The sequence below is a fragment of the Mytilus edulis genome, chromosome 6 (assembly GCF_963676685.1).
Source record: "Mytilus edulis chromosome 6, xbMytEdul2.2, whole genome shotgun sequence".
In the NCBI taxonomy this organism is placed as follows: Eukaryota; Metazoa; Mollusca; class Bivalvia; order Mytilida; family Mytilidae; genus Mytilus; species Mytilus edulis.
Genome location: NC_092349.1, coordinates 50,439,573 through 50,456,981, shown reverse-complemented (window position 1 = coordinate 50,456,981; position 17,409 = coordinate 50,439,573). Strand labels below are relative to the sequence as shown.

Here is a 17,409-nt window from a genome sequence, read left to right as displayed (position 1 = left end):
GCCGATAGCGATGCGTATAAACAATAGTGTGATTTCCCTTTAAATGTCTATCATAAATCCTGTGCTATATATTTTTATATTGTTTTCTCTGTTTTTTAATCTTTGTAATCAATACCGTTATAAAGCGGTTTATTTTCTGACACTGAACCATGTCATGATAGATTGAATGTAGATTGTTCCTATTTTTGGACCATTTATAGGTATGTTTTACAATTGTTAACATGTGCTTTATAACGGTAGTGATCACAAATAATCAAGATTGACACACAAAGAAATTAAACGTCATAATCGATTACAATATCACTTCCTCTTTTCGTTTATTGATAATATATTTCGTTCATGTTTGATCTATTTCTGTTAGAGAGTGAATTAAATTAAGATAGCCTTTACATATATAAGGCGGAAAATGTAGCAATATCTCTTATAATTTTTCTTTGTTTATCTTCTATCAATTTATACAAGCAGTTGTTAATAATTCAATTTATGAAAAAAATACAATATCAAACTAAAATAGGTATTGAAACGTACCTGTTAAAACACTTTATACCCGTTCCATAATTTGTACCAAATGTCTTTACTTCCTAGTGACTATATGGTAAGAATAAAATGTATTTGGAGTTTTCCAAATGAAATAACTTTAGCTGCAACGTAATATTTAAATATATTTAAACATTAACACTTGATCTATTTATGACGTAAAAGTTAATCGAATTTGAAATGAGGACCTAGAATAATATATGTTCAATACTTTCTAAACAAGATTCGTTGCCTTGATAGTATTTTTTATGAATAATATTGCGAAAAGCTTCTTCCTATTGCGTAACTATGGCATATTTGTAAAAAATGTTTATAAATGGTTGTGCCGGTAATAGATGGTTTCAAGAATATCAGATTATCGTGTTGATATTTTTTTTTTATCGAGAGAAAAGGAAACATGTTTCTATTTTCCCCCTACTGGATTCTTGTTTTTTTCAAAAAATTTACTTTAATATTTTACCAGCTACTCCGTCATTTATAAGTTGCTATAAGCACATATCTGAAACATTTGTTTTTAAAAATACAAACCTTCGTACGGAGATGATATTAAGAACTGAATTTATTTGGATATAAAATGCATATCAAAATCTCGTATATCCTTAGAAATAACATCATATTTGTCTAGGGAGACATACATGTATGTTCCTTTTGATAATTTATTTAGCATCACTACGTAACTGATTGTTCTGATTTTTAATTTAGTATCATTTTGGGTTTGTCGATGCATATTTTTTTCGTTTTGAATTTTCAATATAATGTATTTACACAAAAGATTCCACGAAAACATTATATAGCAAACTTATTGATTAAATTATTACATCACTTCTATTTCAATAAGTGGTTTGACTAATTTTTATATTTTTTCTAATAAAAGCTATGTGTTTGTCTTTTTTTTTAAATTTAAGCCGTGGTGTTGTCAGTTTATTTTGGAATAATGAGCTTGACTGTTTCTCTAGTATATTTCGCCCCTTTTCTATTTTACATTTTATATAATGTATATTGCACTCATATATGCGCAGTCTTAAATGTTGTGTGATTAACATGTAAAACCATTAAATATTCTTCATTTTATTAAATATACCTCTTTATATAAGCGTCTGAAATTAAACTGCAATTTAAATTCATTTGTATTTTAAAGCGTCTGTTTACTTATGCACTTTATAGTCATTCTTCACTTCGTTATTTATTTAGCATCATGAGTTTAAACTACCTTATACCGGTACACATAATGTATCACACTAATTTTCCCGCCAGTATAATTGTTTGTTACCATACTTATATGTTATCGTTTTACCTTTGTCAATGACCAATCCAGCGATGAGTTGCAATGCAGGACGGACTAAAAAAAGAACATCATAGTCAATTTGCAAATATGTTGGAAAAGAGGGACGAAAGATACCAAAGGGACAGTCAAACTCATAAATCTAAAACAAACTGACAGCGCCATGACTAAAAATGAAAAAGACAAACAGAGAAACAATAGTACACATGACACAACATAGAAAACTAAAGAATAAACAACAAGAACCCCACCAAAAACTAGGGGTGATCTCATGTGCTCCGGAAGGGTAAGCAGATCCTGCTCCACATGCGGCACCCGTCGTGTTGCTTATGTGATTACAAATCCGGTAAATAGTCTAATTCGGAAGGTCAAATTAATGAAAGGGAAGGGGATTGTAGTTACGACGTAAGGAACATATCCGATATCATTTGTGAAACGGTTATTCCATAACGGTCAACCAACTCGTGATGGCGTCCGTAAAATTTACGAAGGGATCATTTCAACTTCACCGTTTGGAACTCTTAGTTTAATAGCTTCCTTGTGAGCAGTAACCCTCTATCAAGAAAATCATGATAGGAAATGCAAGCACGGGAATATCATATCAATTGGGAGATATATACCCCGTATGCAGGTGCTGCTGAAATGTTGCTACTTAGAAATGGAACATTCACAATTGGAAAGCTGAAATCATCTCTTTTGTCGTAAAGTTTTGTCTTCAACCGACCCTCGTTGTCAATTTCTAGATGTAAGTCAAGATATGAAGCCGACTTAACTGTATCTGTAGTATCCTTTATCTCCAATTCGATGGGATAGATGCGTTCCACATAGTCACCAAATTTTGAATTGATTACTGAAAGAACGTCATCTATATAGCGGAAAGTAGAGTTAAAGGATATTGCTAACTTCTTATCTTTCTTCCTAAGAAGTTCCTGCATGAAGGTTCATTAAGTTTATATAATAAAATCTATACTATATATTTATATATTTCTTTCTCTGTTCTGTTATCTTTGTAATCAATTCCATCATAAAGGAAATTATTTTCACACTGAACCATGTGAAGATAGATTGAATATAAATTGTTGCTATTTTTAGATCATATATAGGTATTACTTGACAATTGTTAACATGAGCTGTATAACGGTAGTGATCACGAATAATCAAGATTGGCACACAAAGAAAGCAAACGCCATAATCGATAACATATAAACTTCCTGTTTTCGTTCATTAAAAATATATATTTCATTTATGTTTTTATCTATTTCTGCAAGGGAGTGACTGTAATTTGAATGCCTTTACTTACATTTTTAAAGGGGAAAATGTAACAATATATTTTATAATCTATCTTTGTTTTTCCTTCTTTCAATTTATACAATAAGCTGTTTTAATATAAGTAAATAAGTAATTGGTTTTCGCGTGTTGATGTTGTTCATGAGTATGTCTCGATTCTCGTTTTTATAAAGTTTAGACCGTTTTAATATACTATTTGAATCGTTTTACACTAGTCATTTGTGTAGCCATTTTTAGTTGTTCAATGTTAGCCAATGATCCGTGATATGTGTATTTTGACCTATTATGGTTTACTTTTAGACAAGTTGTGGCTTGGATAGAGAATAGTTTCCTTTGTACTCATACCACATCTTCTTATATCAATGAACATAATGATAACAACGATAAGAATAACACTCGTTTAATAATAATGCCATAAATAACAGTGCATGAATAATTGTACATCATTCCACATAAAATATCATTCACTCTCTCAAATATATAGAAGACATTTTTGTATATTCACAAATTACATGAATATAGACAAGAAACAACATTATAAAAACATTTTATAATTTTTTTTATAAAAAGTGTCAATTTATACATGATTGTAACATTCTTAGTTTTTATCTTTTTTTTGCTATATACAGGCAATCTTTTATAGTAGCACCGTGAAAATAAGTTTTGACCTTTCAGTCAGAAAAAAATGGAAACGACAGCATTATGTTAACTCAGCATAGACACCAGGCTTTAAAATTGAGTGCGCCAGACACATGCATAGTCTACAAAAGACTCACCAGTGACACTCAATTCAAAATTTGTTTAAACGGTAAAATGAAAGACAAAATATAAAAACATTGACGATCCGATATCCGAAAGGTTCTAACAAATACATAGAAGTAATACATGTATTTCCATGAGATGGAAATTCTATTTTTTATGAAAAGTTAATTCATAATTATGAGCTTATAGGAGACTGGTGTATAGTCGACAAACTTCTTATGAATACCAGAAAATTATCAACATTTTATAGGACAAGTGCTTTATTAAATTATTTTTTGTCATAATTATTTCATCATGTTTATTTTGGAAGTCTTCAACGATTATATGTCCTGTGAGATACTATCGCCGAATTTATATGCATCGATAACATTGGACTTTAATTCCATTTGAACGTACATGCGATAGATAAGAGCAACAACATATATGCAAAAAAAAAATCAAGACAAAAAGAATAGGTGAAAATCAGAGATACTGCTCACTAATAATATAATACCCCCGCCCGCTTCAAGTATATGGTTAACAGGAAGTTGTTGAATGGTGAATCTGAAAACACACCACGTACAGTATAGGTGGCTCATATAAACCCTGAACCCAAATTTCAGAAATTCATGTAATGTTGTTCCTGAGAAAGATCGACAAGAATATTCATAGGACTAACTGACGGACTGACGGACGGAAATACAGAGAAAATATTAGACCCCACTTTTTTCAAAGCGGGGATACAACGGACGGTCATTGAAGACGAACAATTATAAAACAGAGACAGTCACATTTCATATTTACGGAGCAAATCTTTGACTAGCAAACACAGCATATTAAGTTTTAAAAGTTTCATTTCATAAATATCTTATCATCAAACAGGATGATTTGTTTTTAACGCATGATTGATAGGTGCCACTTGCGCTGTTCGAGTTCTAAAATAAAAAAGATAACTTAATATAAATGAAAGTCAAAGGAAAAGTATTCAAAATTAAAACATCGATAACATTTTATTATCTTGAAGCTGTTTATAAATGATTTTATCGTGTTTATCAGTTATCTCTAACTAAAAATAACGATGGTTAATAAATCTGTGTCCAGTTTTAAAAAGCTAATAATATATTGGTTGATATTGGACTTATGTGATATATCTGTATCTGATATACGTTTAAGTACTTGGCTCAATTTGATGTACAGGATTTTCTAGATAATAGTACATTTTACGCGAGAGTGTTAACCAAATACAAATGTTGACCGCTGATTCTGAATACAATAGTGTGGTTTTTTTTCTGTACCAAACATGTAAAAAAGGGGAATATACATATTAAATTACTTCGATCGGTTTTTTAAAAGCAAATCCTAAAATATGGATTTGACTGCAATATATGTTAACTTAAATTAATCAAAATGAAAAGCATTTCCCAAAATATATATGATAAGGTACTTGACCATAATCATACCTGTTGCAATATCTTTTATACACGTATATCAATACTACTATGGATATTAATAAGACCACAATCAAAACACAACCGATTATTATGCCAACTTTCAAACCCGAGAAGGAGTTATCTAAAACGAGATAAATAATTAAATATATTAACATTCACGAGTGTTATACCAATAAATGAACAAAAAAAGAGACATATATGATAGAAACACCTTTAACTGTATCATTGTGCGGTAGCAAACATATTTTGCCGGCAAAACAATATATGATATGATTATCAATGAGACAACAATTCACCAAAGACAAATGACATAACTTCAGCAACTATACATCTATGAATTACATCTACAAATTGACAATGCGGGTCTTCTATAGGCTACCGAGCGGATTATATCAAGAATGATATCGAACATTTTTTTAGAAATTTATTATAGTCTTTTCACATTACAACTATGCAATACATGTTATTTTAGGCACTCGATTCCTGACAGTGAAGGTATGACTAAATATTTAAGACAGCATGCTATCCAATATTCCGACACATTACTGCATATCAGTAAGCACATAAGATGATAAAATATACAGGTTTAATTAGAAATTTAAAGAAAAGGGAAAATTACGACACACCTTAAGCAAAACAAGATACACATACAACACGGATACCTACTGAAATAAAAGGAAATTTTACCTTTGTTTTCAGTCTCATTACATTTCATGGGATGATTCTATTTTGTAATTGTTTCACTAAGAGTATTTAAAGACTATGTATCATTAGTATATTAATTGGATTTACTTTGACGCATTTACCACCTCATCAGACGATCCGTGGCTAAATTCATTGTATTTTGGATGTGTACGGATTGAGTGTTTAGTCTTAGAGGCATGATTTTTTTAATAGTTGTTAGTGGCTTTGAACTAGCTGTCAGATAACTGCGAGTACTCTCAGATCTGTTCATTGTGTCTTTTTGTGTCGGGATGTATAAGTACCCGGCCACGTCCACTTGTATTTTTTGTCTATCTGATGAGTTAAGCCTTTTCAACTGATTTGTATAGTTCGTTCTTATGTTGAACTGTTATACCACTGTCCCAGGTAACCAGGTAAGGGGAGGGTTGGCATCCCGCTAACATGTTTAACCCCGCCACATTATTTATGTATGTGCCTGTCCCAAGTCAGGTGCCTGTAATTCGGTGGTTGTCGTTTGTTTATGTGTTACATATTTGTTTTTCATTCATTTCTTTACATAAATAAGGCCGTTAGTTTTCTCGTTTGAATTGTTTTACATTGTCTTATTGGGGCCTTTTATAGCTGACTATGCGGTATGGGCTTTGCATATTGTTGAAGGCCGTACGGTGACCTATAGTTGTTAATGTTTGTGTCATGTTGGTTTTTTGTGGATAGTTGTCTCATTGGCAATCATACCACATCTTCTTTTATATACTAATTGTTTTCATTTATTAAAAAAAGATAAAATTCGAAACGGAACGTTGTTGTCAAATTGCAAAAGTAAAAGCTCAACACATCAATCCAATAGATAGCAACTGTTAATGTCATGATTTGGTTCAAACATTTCTTTATGTAGAAAATTGTGGATCAAACATGGTCGTGCATCTAATTCATTTAGATACATGTGAAAAGTATTAGTGTATCTACGTGGGGTTTATCTTTACAATTTCTCATAACAATATAGGAAAGCTAAAGATTTATATAAACTAAAACAGTTGAAGAGCCCAATAACCAAAACGGACCAAAGATAAAAATAAATAAATACTACAAAATGATAGTGCCTCAATAGACAATACGTAACCTGATGGTTGTCTCTGCGATGATGCTATGGTTGTCTGTATCTCTGATGTTAATGGGCAATCATTAATGTTAGCTACACATTCTCCTGAACTACATTGTTGCAGTCCTTCGACACAAGGTTGTACAGCTGTGCCTAAAAAATAAATAGGAGATCGATCATTCGTGTCCTAATCACAACAATTGAATTAAGTACAAAAATACCACACCAAAAAGCTACACATTTCAAGTGAAAAAAAAGTAGCAAATATTAGCTTTTTGCAATCGTGAAGTCATTATTTAAAAGTATTTATATATCAATTGACATTTCCCATAGTTAAGAACAAGTAAAAAATTTTTAATAAACATGTATGCACATACATAGATATAGATATATATTCAAGTAAATGGTTTGCGGATTTCCAAACTTTGACAAGTGAGCGTGGGGTTTTATCGTAGAAAGTACTTCAGAATTCAATGAAACAAACTAAGCACTTTTTTGATTTGATGGTAGCAAAATATTGCCTTTAAAAAATTTAAGAAAGATACTTAGTCCGGTAGATAAAATTTACCAATCTCATTAAAGATTAGTTGAACGACGCTATACCAAAACAATCAAATTTCTTCGATTGAGATTGCGAATAAATCAAACCATGTGATTTCAAAAGTGTTTTAAGTGTTCAGGTATATCAATCATTAAAAGTTAGTAAATTGTTATATAAAAATACTTACAGTTTTCTTCGTCAGAACGATCGGAACATTCAAAGCTATCATCACATTGATATACAGATTGAATACAAGTTCCTTCAGTGCACTCAAACTCATTTGCAGCACATGTCGCCTCTGTTAATAGAAATACCAGTGAGAGGTTCAAGTAATCGTACTTAATAATTGCACTTGATAATGACGGATTAAAACGTAAATAGTAATGCAATACATTTGTATCAAGAAAAAGGTAGTACAGTGAAACCTGATTAAACCGAACCCTGAATAAACCGGAAACCTGTCTAATCCAAACTTGTTCTGAAGACCAATCATATCACATTTTATGCATTGTGAACCTGATGAAACCGAATACCTGCCAAAACCGAACAAAATCTCAAGTCCCGAAAGGGTTCGGTTTAGTCAGGTTTCACTGTACTTGAAGTTCATAGTTTCAGTAGAATTAAATAATGAGTCATGCAAATTCGAAAGAAACCAAAGGGATATTTGACTTGATAAATAGAATTCATTCTGACAACGATATGGTTAAATATTAATAAAATTATGCGGAGCAATTGTTTAAGAGATAGGAATCCCTGGAGATAAGTCACATTCATATATGATATAGAAGTAAGGGATTTTAGGGGCATCAAATGTGAAAAAAATATCTGAAAGGACTAATCCCCGATGTAGATAAATTGCAAATCATTAATGGTAATGTATATATTCAACACTAATTAAACTATTGGTGAGTAACCGAGTTATTACGATTTGTCTGTCTTTGTAGTTTATGATTTATTCATTAAATGTTTTACACAAATATACCAGTCTTAATGTAAGAGCTATGTCTAATAAATTTAATATAAAACTATTATTCAATACCTGATACGTCTGAACCGTTTAATATATATTACAACTTAAATATTGTCTCGGGGTCTTTGTAATACCAAAATTATTTCAAAATCTTACATTTATCTTCTTTGCTTTTATTTATTTCTGCTGTTATTTTAATGTTGTTTGAAGCCATGTTTTAGAAATGCTTTGGATTTTAAATATTTTGGTCACGAGCATCACTGAAGAGACATGTATTGTCGAAATGCGCATCTGGTGCAAGAAAATTGGTACCGTTAATTATATTATTTTATGTGTCAGTCTTTGTCTTTTTATGATCGATAAATACTGCTTTTATTTACACAAACTGTATTTACCTGTCACATCGTAAGTAGTTATAAAAATTAACACAATGGTAAGGAGCGATATTCTTATCTTCATCTATCCTTCATTCATCTGAAATTTAAAAAGAACGGTATCATGGTGAATTAGCAAAAATTAGGAAAGGTAAATTAAGTTTATATAATAAGACCTATACTATGTATATATTACTTTCTCTGTTTTGTAATCTTGATTATTTATAATCTATACCGTTATAAAGCAGTTTATTTCCACACTGAACCATGTCAAGATTGAATGCAGATTGTTCCTATTTTTAGATTATTTATAGGTAAAAAAAATGTTATTTGGAAATTGTTGATATGTGCTTTATAAGGGTAGTGATCACGAATAATCAAGATTGACACTCAAAGAAAGCAGACGTCATAATTGCAAACATTTAACCTTCCTGCTTTCGTTAATTTTTAAAAATGTAAGTAAAAGGCAATCGAAATTAAAGTCACTCCCTTTTAGAAATAGACAAAACATGAACAAAATATATCATCAATGAACGATAACAGGAAGGTAAAATGTACATTTCGTTCATGTTTTGTCTATTTCTATAAGGGAGTGACTTTAATTTCGATTGCCTTTTACTTACATTTTTAAAGAAGAAAATATAACAATGTCTTTGGTTTTTTTCTTCTAACAATTTATAGAAGTAGCTGTTACTAAATATAAAAAAAAAATCAAATTGTAAATTTATAAAAACCGCTATTGAAACGTACCTGTTAAAACACTTTATACTCGTTCCATAAGTTTTACCAAATGTCTTTACTTCCTAGCGACTGTATGATAAAAAATAACGTTTTGGGAGATTTCCAAAATAAAGTGAAATTTTCCAATCGTATTATTTTTAGCTGCAATGTAATATTTAAATGTTTTAGATATTAATAATTGATCTATTGATCATAATAAAAGTGAATTGCATTTGAAATAAAGACCGAGAAGTATATATTTTGAATAACTTCTATTAAATGGTTGTCGTCATGATAATACAATTTTTGTGTTTAACTAATTAGGAAAAGCTTCTTTACATTGCGCATGTGATGTAAGGACACATAGTTAATATATGGTTGTGCCGGCAACAGACTGGTTTGTAACATATCAGTTATAAATTTTGATATTTCTTTTTTCTATTATCGAGAGAAGAGGAAACATATTTCTATTTTCCTCATTTTGTGTATTAATTTGCTTCAATATCTTACAAGCTGCTCTATTTTAATTAAATTACTATAAGCATATATCTGAAACATTTTATTTAAAATATACTGGCTTTATTGGGATATCAATGCATATCAAAATCTCGTAAGTATCCTTAGAAATAATACAATATATGACTAGGTCGACCACATGTTCCTTTTGATGTTTTTTTTTAACATAACTACGTAATTGCTGTTAAGTATCAATTAAGTATCATTTCGGGTTTGACGATGTTAAAAATCGCCATGCTTATTTCTTTCGTTTTTCATTACCAAGTATGCAAAAATATTACATACTTATTTATTCAATTAGTAAATCACTACTATTTCAATATGTAATTACAAAAATAGTTTTTTCATTTCAATAAAACATCTAATATTTTATATAATGTATAATGCATTCATATATACTGTCTGAAATATTGTGTGTTTACACGTAAAACCATTAAATATTCTTCATTTTATTAAATATACCTCATTATATAGGTGTCTGAAATTAAAATGCAATTTAAATTCATTGATGTTTTTAAAGCGTCTGTTTACTTATGCACTTTATCGTCATCCTTCACTTCTTCATTTAACATCATGAGTTTTAACTATCTTATACCAGAACACATTATTTATCTTACTTTTCAAATGTTCCCACCATTATAATTGTTTGTTTGCATTCTTATAGGTCATATTTTTTTTACCTTGGTCAATAAGCAATCAAGCGAATGAGTTACAATGCATGACGGACAACTATAAGTTACAACCTTCCTAGAACAATTGTATTTTATTGACATAAAACGCAATTTTAAAAGAGCCACGAAAAATTTTGCAAGTCATTTATACATTATTTGATCAGACTTGTAGACCGTGGTATAAAGTATTGAACTATATTAAGGAAAATTTCATCTGAATGGAAATTATTATACATTATTTAAAAAAATAAATAATAATGTCTCTCCCCTTTTCAATTTAAAAAAAAATATATATAAATACATTAAAAAAATACAACAAATATATTTAAATGTTTAAACTGACATAATCATAGCAATATTGTAAAAAAACAAAGTTAAAAAAAGAGATATGAGTAAAAATCAATTTAAAACATACCTGTTTAAATAACCACTTGTATTTATCAGTGTGTATGCAGTAAACAAACTGTGGTGGAATTCCTCACGGGATATACAATAAGAACATGGAAATTTTCAATTTCAATAGCTATATAGTTGAATTGATTATTTTAAGTCTATTATTGGAATGGGTAATACCGTTAGTAAAATTGATCTCAACATTTATTGAACTGTTGTAAAAAGGATATATAACTCCGTTTGTAACTAAAGAAGGAAAATACCTTTTTACAACAAAAACATTATGAAGAACTTTTTAAATAATTGGCAAAATATCTGGAAATGGGGAAAGTAGGTTTAACAAAATAAAAGGAAAAAGAATCAATTAACTATAAATGAGGTTGGTTATTAAATAATTTATTTCTTAAAATATTTAAAGAACTCTAATGAATTATGATAAATCTGTATGTATCATTCATTTGTGTATTATTCATGTGTTTAAAAATGCAATCGTAAGTAATTTCATGTAAAAATCAAGTTCAATAATTTTTCGGATTATGCTTTATTTTGAAGTGTTTTTGCGTATATAATATTTTAATATTGAAGTTTAATTTAAGTTAATGGATTCTTTATACTCATAAATTCTCAATTTTCATATTTATGTATATACAGTTAATCAAATGTATAGTATTTTATTTGATTTTGATTCTAGTCCTACTTCTCCAGAACGGCTCTTTTTTTTTTATAAAATCAACGTACGCGTGGGTTTCCTTTTATCTCAGTTTTTCATTAGTCAAGATTCAATACATCAAATGTTCTTGATGTCCCTTGAAAGGTCTATTGTAAAGTCACGAAAAAGGGGAATATACTTGAAGACTGATGACGTCAACGTCTATGTTGTCTCTTGTGTACTATTATTTGTCAATTTATCTTTTTATTTTTTAGCGATGGCGTTGTCAGTTTATTTTCGATCTATGAGTTTGACTGTCCCCCTGGTATCTTTCGTCCTTCTGTTAAAAAAAGCACACCTTTTTGTAGATAAGTGAAGAGTTTGTCTACATATAGTTTACAAATCATTTGAGAAACCGATTCCACCATCGAATCTCTTGCAATAAGATATTTCTCTACTTTCGACACTTCTTTAGCTACGAAAAATATGATCAATTTCAAATATGATTTTTTTTTTTTCAATTAAGGAATGACTGTAATATTTTTTCTGTCTATGAAGACATAACTTAAAATATTTGGTGCACACGGAATAACGCGAGAAGCGGGTTATTTAACAGTGTGCACCACATTTTTAAAGTTATTTCTAATAGACAGAACAAGTATTACAGCCATTCTTTTATAATTTAATTCTAAATTCAATTTTAAACCGTAGAAAACAATGAAAAAACGTTGATGACGTCACGGTCACATGACTAAATTATGTCTATGGGCTGATAACAAAATAATGTCAGCCAATCAGAAGAAGCATTACATCCAAAATTAAATTATTCTTTAATGAAAGTGAAATAGTGAACTTATAATTTGCTTTTACAGCCATTATCATTTTTTTTGGGTCAAAATAAGCAAAGAAGAATAATTGTACCATACATTTATTTCCGGTAAGACAATTGAGTGCTTATTCATAGAACGGTAAGTACTTGATGTAAGTATGAAAAGCATGGTTATATTTGGTAAGTAGTAACGGTATATCTTATTCTATAGTAATATAGAGAGAGTATGTACAGGTGTGTTGGTAAATAATATATTGGTTAAAGTACACGAAATTATAAGAGAAAAGCATATACTTTTGTATTTCAAACACAAGGTTGAGACAAAAAGTAAAATCACAAAAAAACTGAACTAAGAGGAAAATTCAAAACGAAAAATCCCTAATCAAATGACAAAATCAAAAGCTCAAACACATCAAAAGAATGGACAACAACTGTCATATTCCAGAACAAATTTGTCAATCGTAAAGTTACGATTCTTTATCCCTAGTTGAACTCTTAGCACATCCAGAGATGTTAGTATTGAGCACGGCTGCTGTTTTAATACCATCAGGGTTTGAGGGAGGAACAACAAATGCAATGACTTTCAATGTTGAATGATTGGATCATTCATAAACTACAAACGTGAACTGGTCATTTAGTACCTCCTTCTCTGGTCAAAGCACCCAGAAGAATCATACATTTTTGGAATATCTGCATGTGCAGATATTTCAAATATCTTTGTCATTCAAACAGGTTGATGCGGTTGCTCGATTGATTACAACGCCAAATTAATCATTGTGTTAGTTTACGTTTATTTTTAGTTAAGCTTGCAATTTGATATTTTATCGTGTGTTTTTCTATGTTGTGATGTTATGCTATTGTACAGAAAAAAGGAGAAGGTTTGGTACCAGTAAAACGTTTAATCCCAATGCAAATGTTTGCACCTGTCCTAAGTCAGGAATCTGATGTACAGTAGTTGTCGTTTGTTTATGTAATTTATACGTGTTTTATATAGATTAGACCGTTGGTTTTCCCGTTTGAATGGTTTTACACTAGTAATTTTTGGGACCTTTATAGCTTGTTGTTCGGTGTGAGCCAAGGCACCGTGTTGAAGGCTGTACATTGACCTATAATGGTTTACTTTTATAAATTGTTATTTGGATGGAGAGTTGTCTCATTGGCACTCACACCACATCTTCCTATATCTAAGCACCTGTCTTGTTGATGGCATAACAAGCTAGAGATTACTACAATTTTCTAGATCATTACTTTATCCTCTTTCAGTTGATCATAAAGAAACTGTTTGAGTCTAGAAGTATAAACTTCAAATAAGTCTAGCTCAAATATTGGAATAACGCTTGTTTCTATATGTAAATCCTCGTGGTTGGTATCTTTCTGCAAGAATGGTACCGTAGTTACAATTTTCTTTACTCTCCCTAAACATCTTTTGATGTTTGGCATTATGATAAATGTAGCACACATTTGGTACCATAGGGGACTTCTTAACACCGAAGGTAAGTCAAAATACAACACTTTATTATCTCTTATGAAGATTATTTGTTGAGTTTGATAACATTTGGCGATCATCTTGGAAAAAGTTGCTATATCTCTGTGTCATTTAGTATCTTGGAGAGGGTTGTCTCATTGTCAATCATACCACATTTTCTATTTTATAAATCTTAATTTGGGTTCCTAGCTAATATTGCTCGAAGCACCTAGCACTATTAACATGACATATTTGAACTAACATAAGGGATACATGTTGATTTTAATATTTCGTGGCGACCATCTTGGAAAAAAACCGCCATAGTGAAATTTCAATGTGGGTACATCACTACTATCATGATAAAATTGACCTTAAAGGTGACTGAATTTTGTTAATAGTGAACACAAATGTAAAACATGCTACACATATCTAGAGGAACAAGTGATCAGTATGCTGGAGTTTCTTATTGACAACATTTTTGTTGAATTTGGATGTAGCCTTTTTTTTGTCGAAACAAGAAGATCAAAGAAGCCAGGTTATTTAATTTCACATTCAAATAAATTGATGACGTTCTTTCTATCAACAATCCAAACTTATATGATTGGATTCAATTGATATGTCCCCGATAAATTGAAATTAGATAAACAACAGAAACAGAATCCATTTGACGTGGCTCGGCACTTGAACATCCCGTCATTGTGTTATTGTTATATGATAATTCTCGTATTCTTGTCTTTCAATTTTGCTAATGGGCTTTGTCTATATGTCTTTTTTGTGTTTCTTTGGTACATATGACGTGGCTCTGTACTTACACATCCCATTTTTATGCTATAATAAATCAGTTTTGTATTCTTTTCATTCATCTTGTTGCGAATATGCTTTGTCTTTATGCCTTTTTATGTTTCTTTGATACATACATGACGTGACTCAATACTTGTACGTCCCGTCATTATGTTATTGTGCTATGGTAAATTTGGTTATTCTTGTCTTTAATTTTGGTCATTTGTTTTTTTCTGCTGTATTGTGTTTATTTGTTACATATTTGTTTGTTCCTATAGTGATTAAGATGATAACACAATCTGCTGTACCCCCTTTTTGGATACTTTTACCTATTATGTCCGTTCGTTTTGTTCACACGTCGTTGCCAATATAATGAAATTTGATACAAGTGACAAGTTTATCTAGCTTTAAAACCAGGTTAAATAAACCATTTAATACAGAAGAGTATACCTGTACAAAGTCAGAAATATGACAGTTGTTATCCATTCGTTTGATGTGTTTGAGGTTTTGATTTTACCATTTGATCACGGACTTTCCTTTTTAGCTGAACTGGCTCAGAGAGCCAAGTGAGCTTTTCTCATCTCTTGTCGCCCGTCGTCGTCGTCATTTGTCGTCGTCAAACGTTATTAACTTTTACAAAATCTTCTCCTCTGAAACATCTTAGACAAATTCAACCAAACTTGTCCACAATCAGCATTCGGGTATTATTTTACAAAATGTGTCCGATGTGTCCTGCCATTCAACATGGCCTCCGTGGCTTAAAATAGAACATCTGGATAAAATGCAGTTATTGGCTTCTATCTCTGAAACTGTTGAATTTAGAGCAAATCTGTAAATGGATCAAATGATTGAGCAGTTTAAGATCTTTCTGACCTAATATTTTCAGACGAATCAGAACACACGTTGCAGACCGTAAATTGGTTATTCTAAAAATGTTTTGCAGTTTTTGGCTATTATCTTGAATGTTATTATAGATAGAGATAAATTGCAAACAGCAATAATGTTCAGCCAAGTAAGATCTACAAATAAATCAACATGATCAAAATGGTCAAATTACCCCTTAAGGAGTTATGGTCCTTTAAAGTCAATTTCTAACAGTTTTCCAGAAGATTTTTTAATCTTTTACAAAAATCTTCTCCGCTGAAACTACTGAGATGAAGGCCCTAATCATCATTCGGGTATCAAGTTAAACAATCGTGTCCCATGACCCCGCCTGTCAACCAACATGGCCGAAATGGCTGAAAATATATCATCATAAGTTGCAGATTTTGGCTTATATCTCTGAAACTAAAGCAAAAGTATAATGGTTGCATTATTTCATGCATCTATACTATTAAACGCGAAGACCTCATTTTTGGTGTCGCTTCTCTTCTTTCCACAATAAATTAATTAACACGCCTCTGTGTCCTATAGGTACAGTGCATAGTCGCATTTGTCATCCATTCATATGATTATTCAGATTGAGTTATTTTGGGAGAAAAATGAGAAAAAAGGCATCCGGATATTGTCCCGTCATTGGACGAAATTTTAAGTCTGATTAGACTTCCGGTTTGCGTTTTTCTGTATACTGTATTTTAAGAATTCTATCAGCTATCATTTTCAAGTTTACTATCCACGGCGGTCACATAGTTTATTAAATAGAGAGGGTCTGTATACTATATCAATGACCACCATGGATCGATTAGTAAACTTAAAATTGTAAGTAAATACACTATATTTATATAGTAATGAATGTTCATAATATACAGATTTATATAAGCGCTAAAATTATTCATGTGAACTTTTGATACCTTTTCTGAAATTCTCCAGTTATTAAATCTTTTACAAAATTCATTGATTACAAAAAAAGAAAATGTGGTATGATAGCCATGTTGAGACAACTCTCCACAAGAGACCAAAATGATACAGAAATTAACAACTATAGTTCACCGTACGACCTTCAACAATGAGCAAAGCCCATACCGCATAATCAGCTTTAAAAGGCCCTGAACTGACAAGGTAACACAATCCAAACCAGAAAACTAGCGGCCTTATTGATGTACAAAAAATGAACGAAATACTAATATGTAACACATAAACAAACGACAACCACTGAATTACAGGCTCCTTACTTAAATGTTCATAACATACTCAATGTATTATGTTCATATTGAAATTGATAGAAAACCAAAAATTGGGAATTTTGGAAATAAAGGAGGAGGGATACAAAAAAACATTTTCCTGTCCCCAATAACCTATGACTTATGATACTTTTGCTGAAATTCCCCACTTAATGTATTATGTTCATATTGAAATTGATAGAAAACCAAAATTGGGAATTTTGGAAATAAAGGAGGAGGGATAAGAAAAAAAAACACATTTTCCTGTCCCCAATAACCTTTGACTTATGATACTTTTGCTGAAATTCTCCAGTCATTCAA

General features: G+C 30.7%; 1 protein-coding gene across 1 annotated transcript; it reads right to left on the bottom strand.

Moving 5' to 3' along the window:
- Positions 1-3,502: 3,502 nt before the first annotated feature.
- LOC139529131 (atrial natriuretic peptide-converting enzyme-like) lies at positions 3,503-11,410 on the bottom strand. Its single transcript, XM_071325455.1, has 7 exons — positions 11,289-11,410; positions 9,717-9,848; positions 8,988-9,066; positions 7,810-7,920; positions 7,103-7,234; positions 5,308-5,419; positions 3,503-4,782 (listed from the first exon to the last, which is right to left on the bottom strand). The coding sequence occupies exons 3-7, from the start codon at positions 9,049-9,051 to the stop codon at positions 4,722-4,724; spliced, it is 480 nt and encodes a 159-aa protein (XP_071181556.1). The 5' UTR covers positions 9,052-9,066; positions 9,717-9,848; positions 11,289-11,410; the 3' UTR covers positions 3,503-4,721.
- Positions 11,411-17,409: the final 5,999 nt, after the last annotated feature.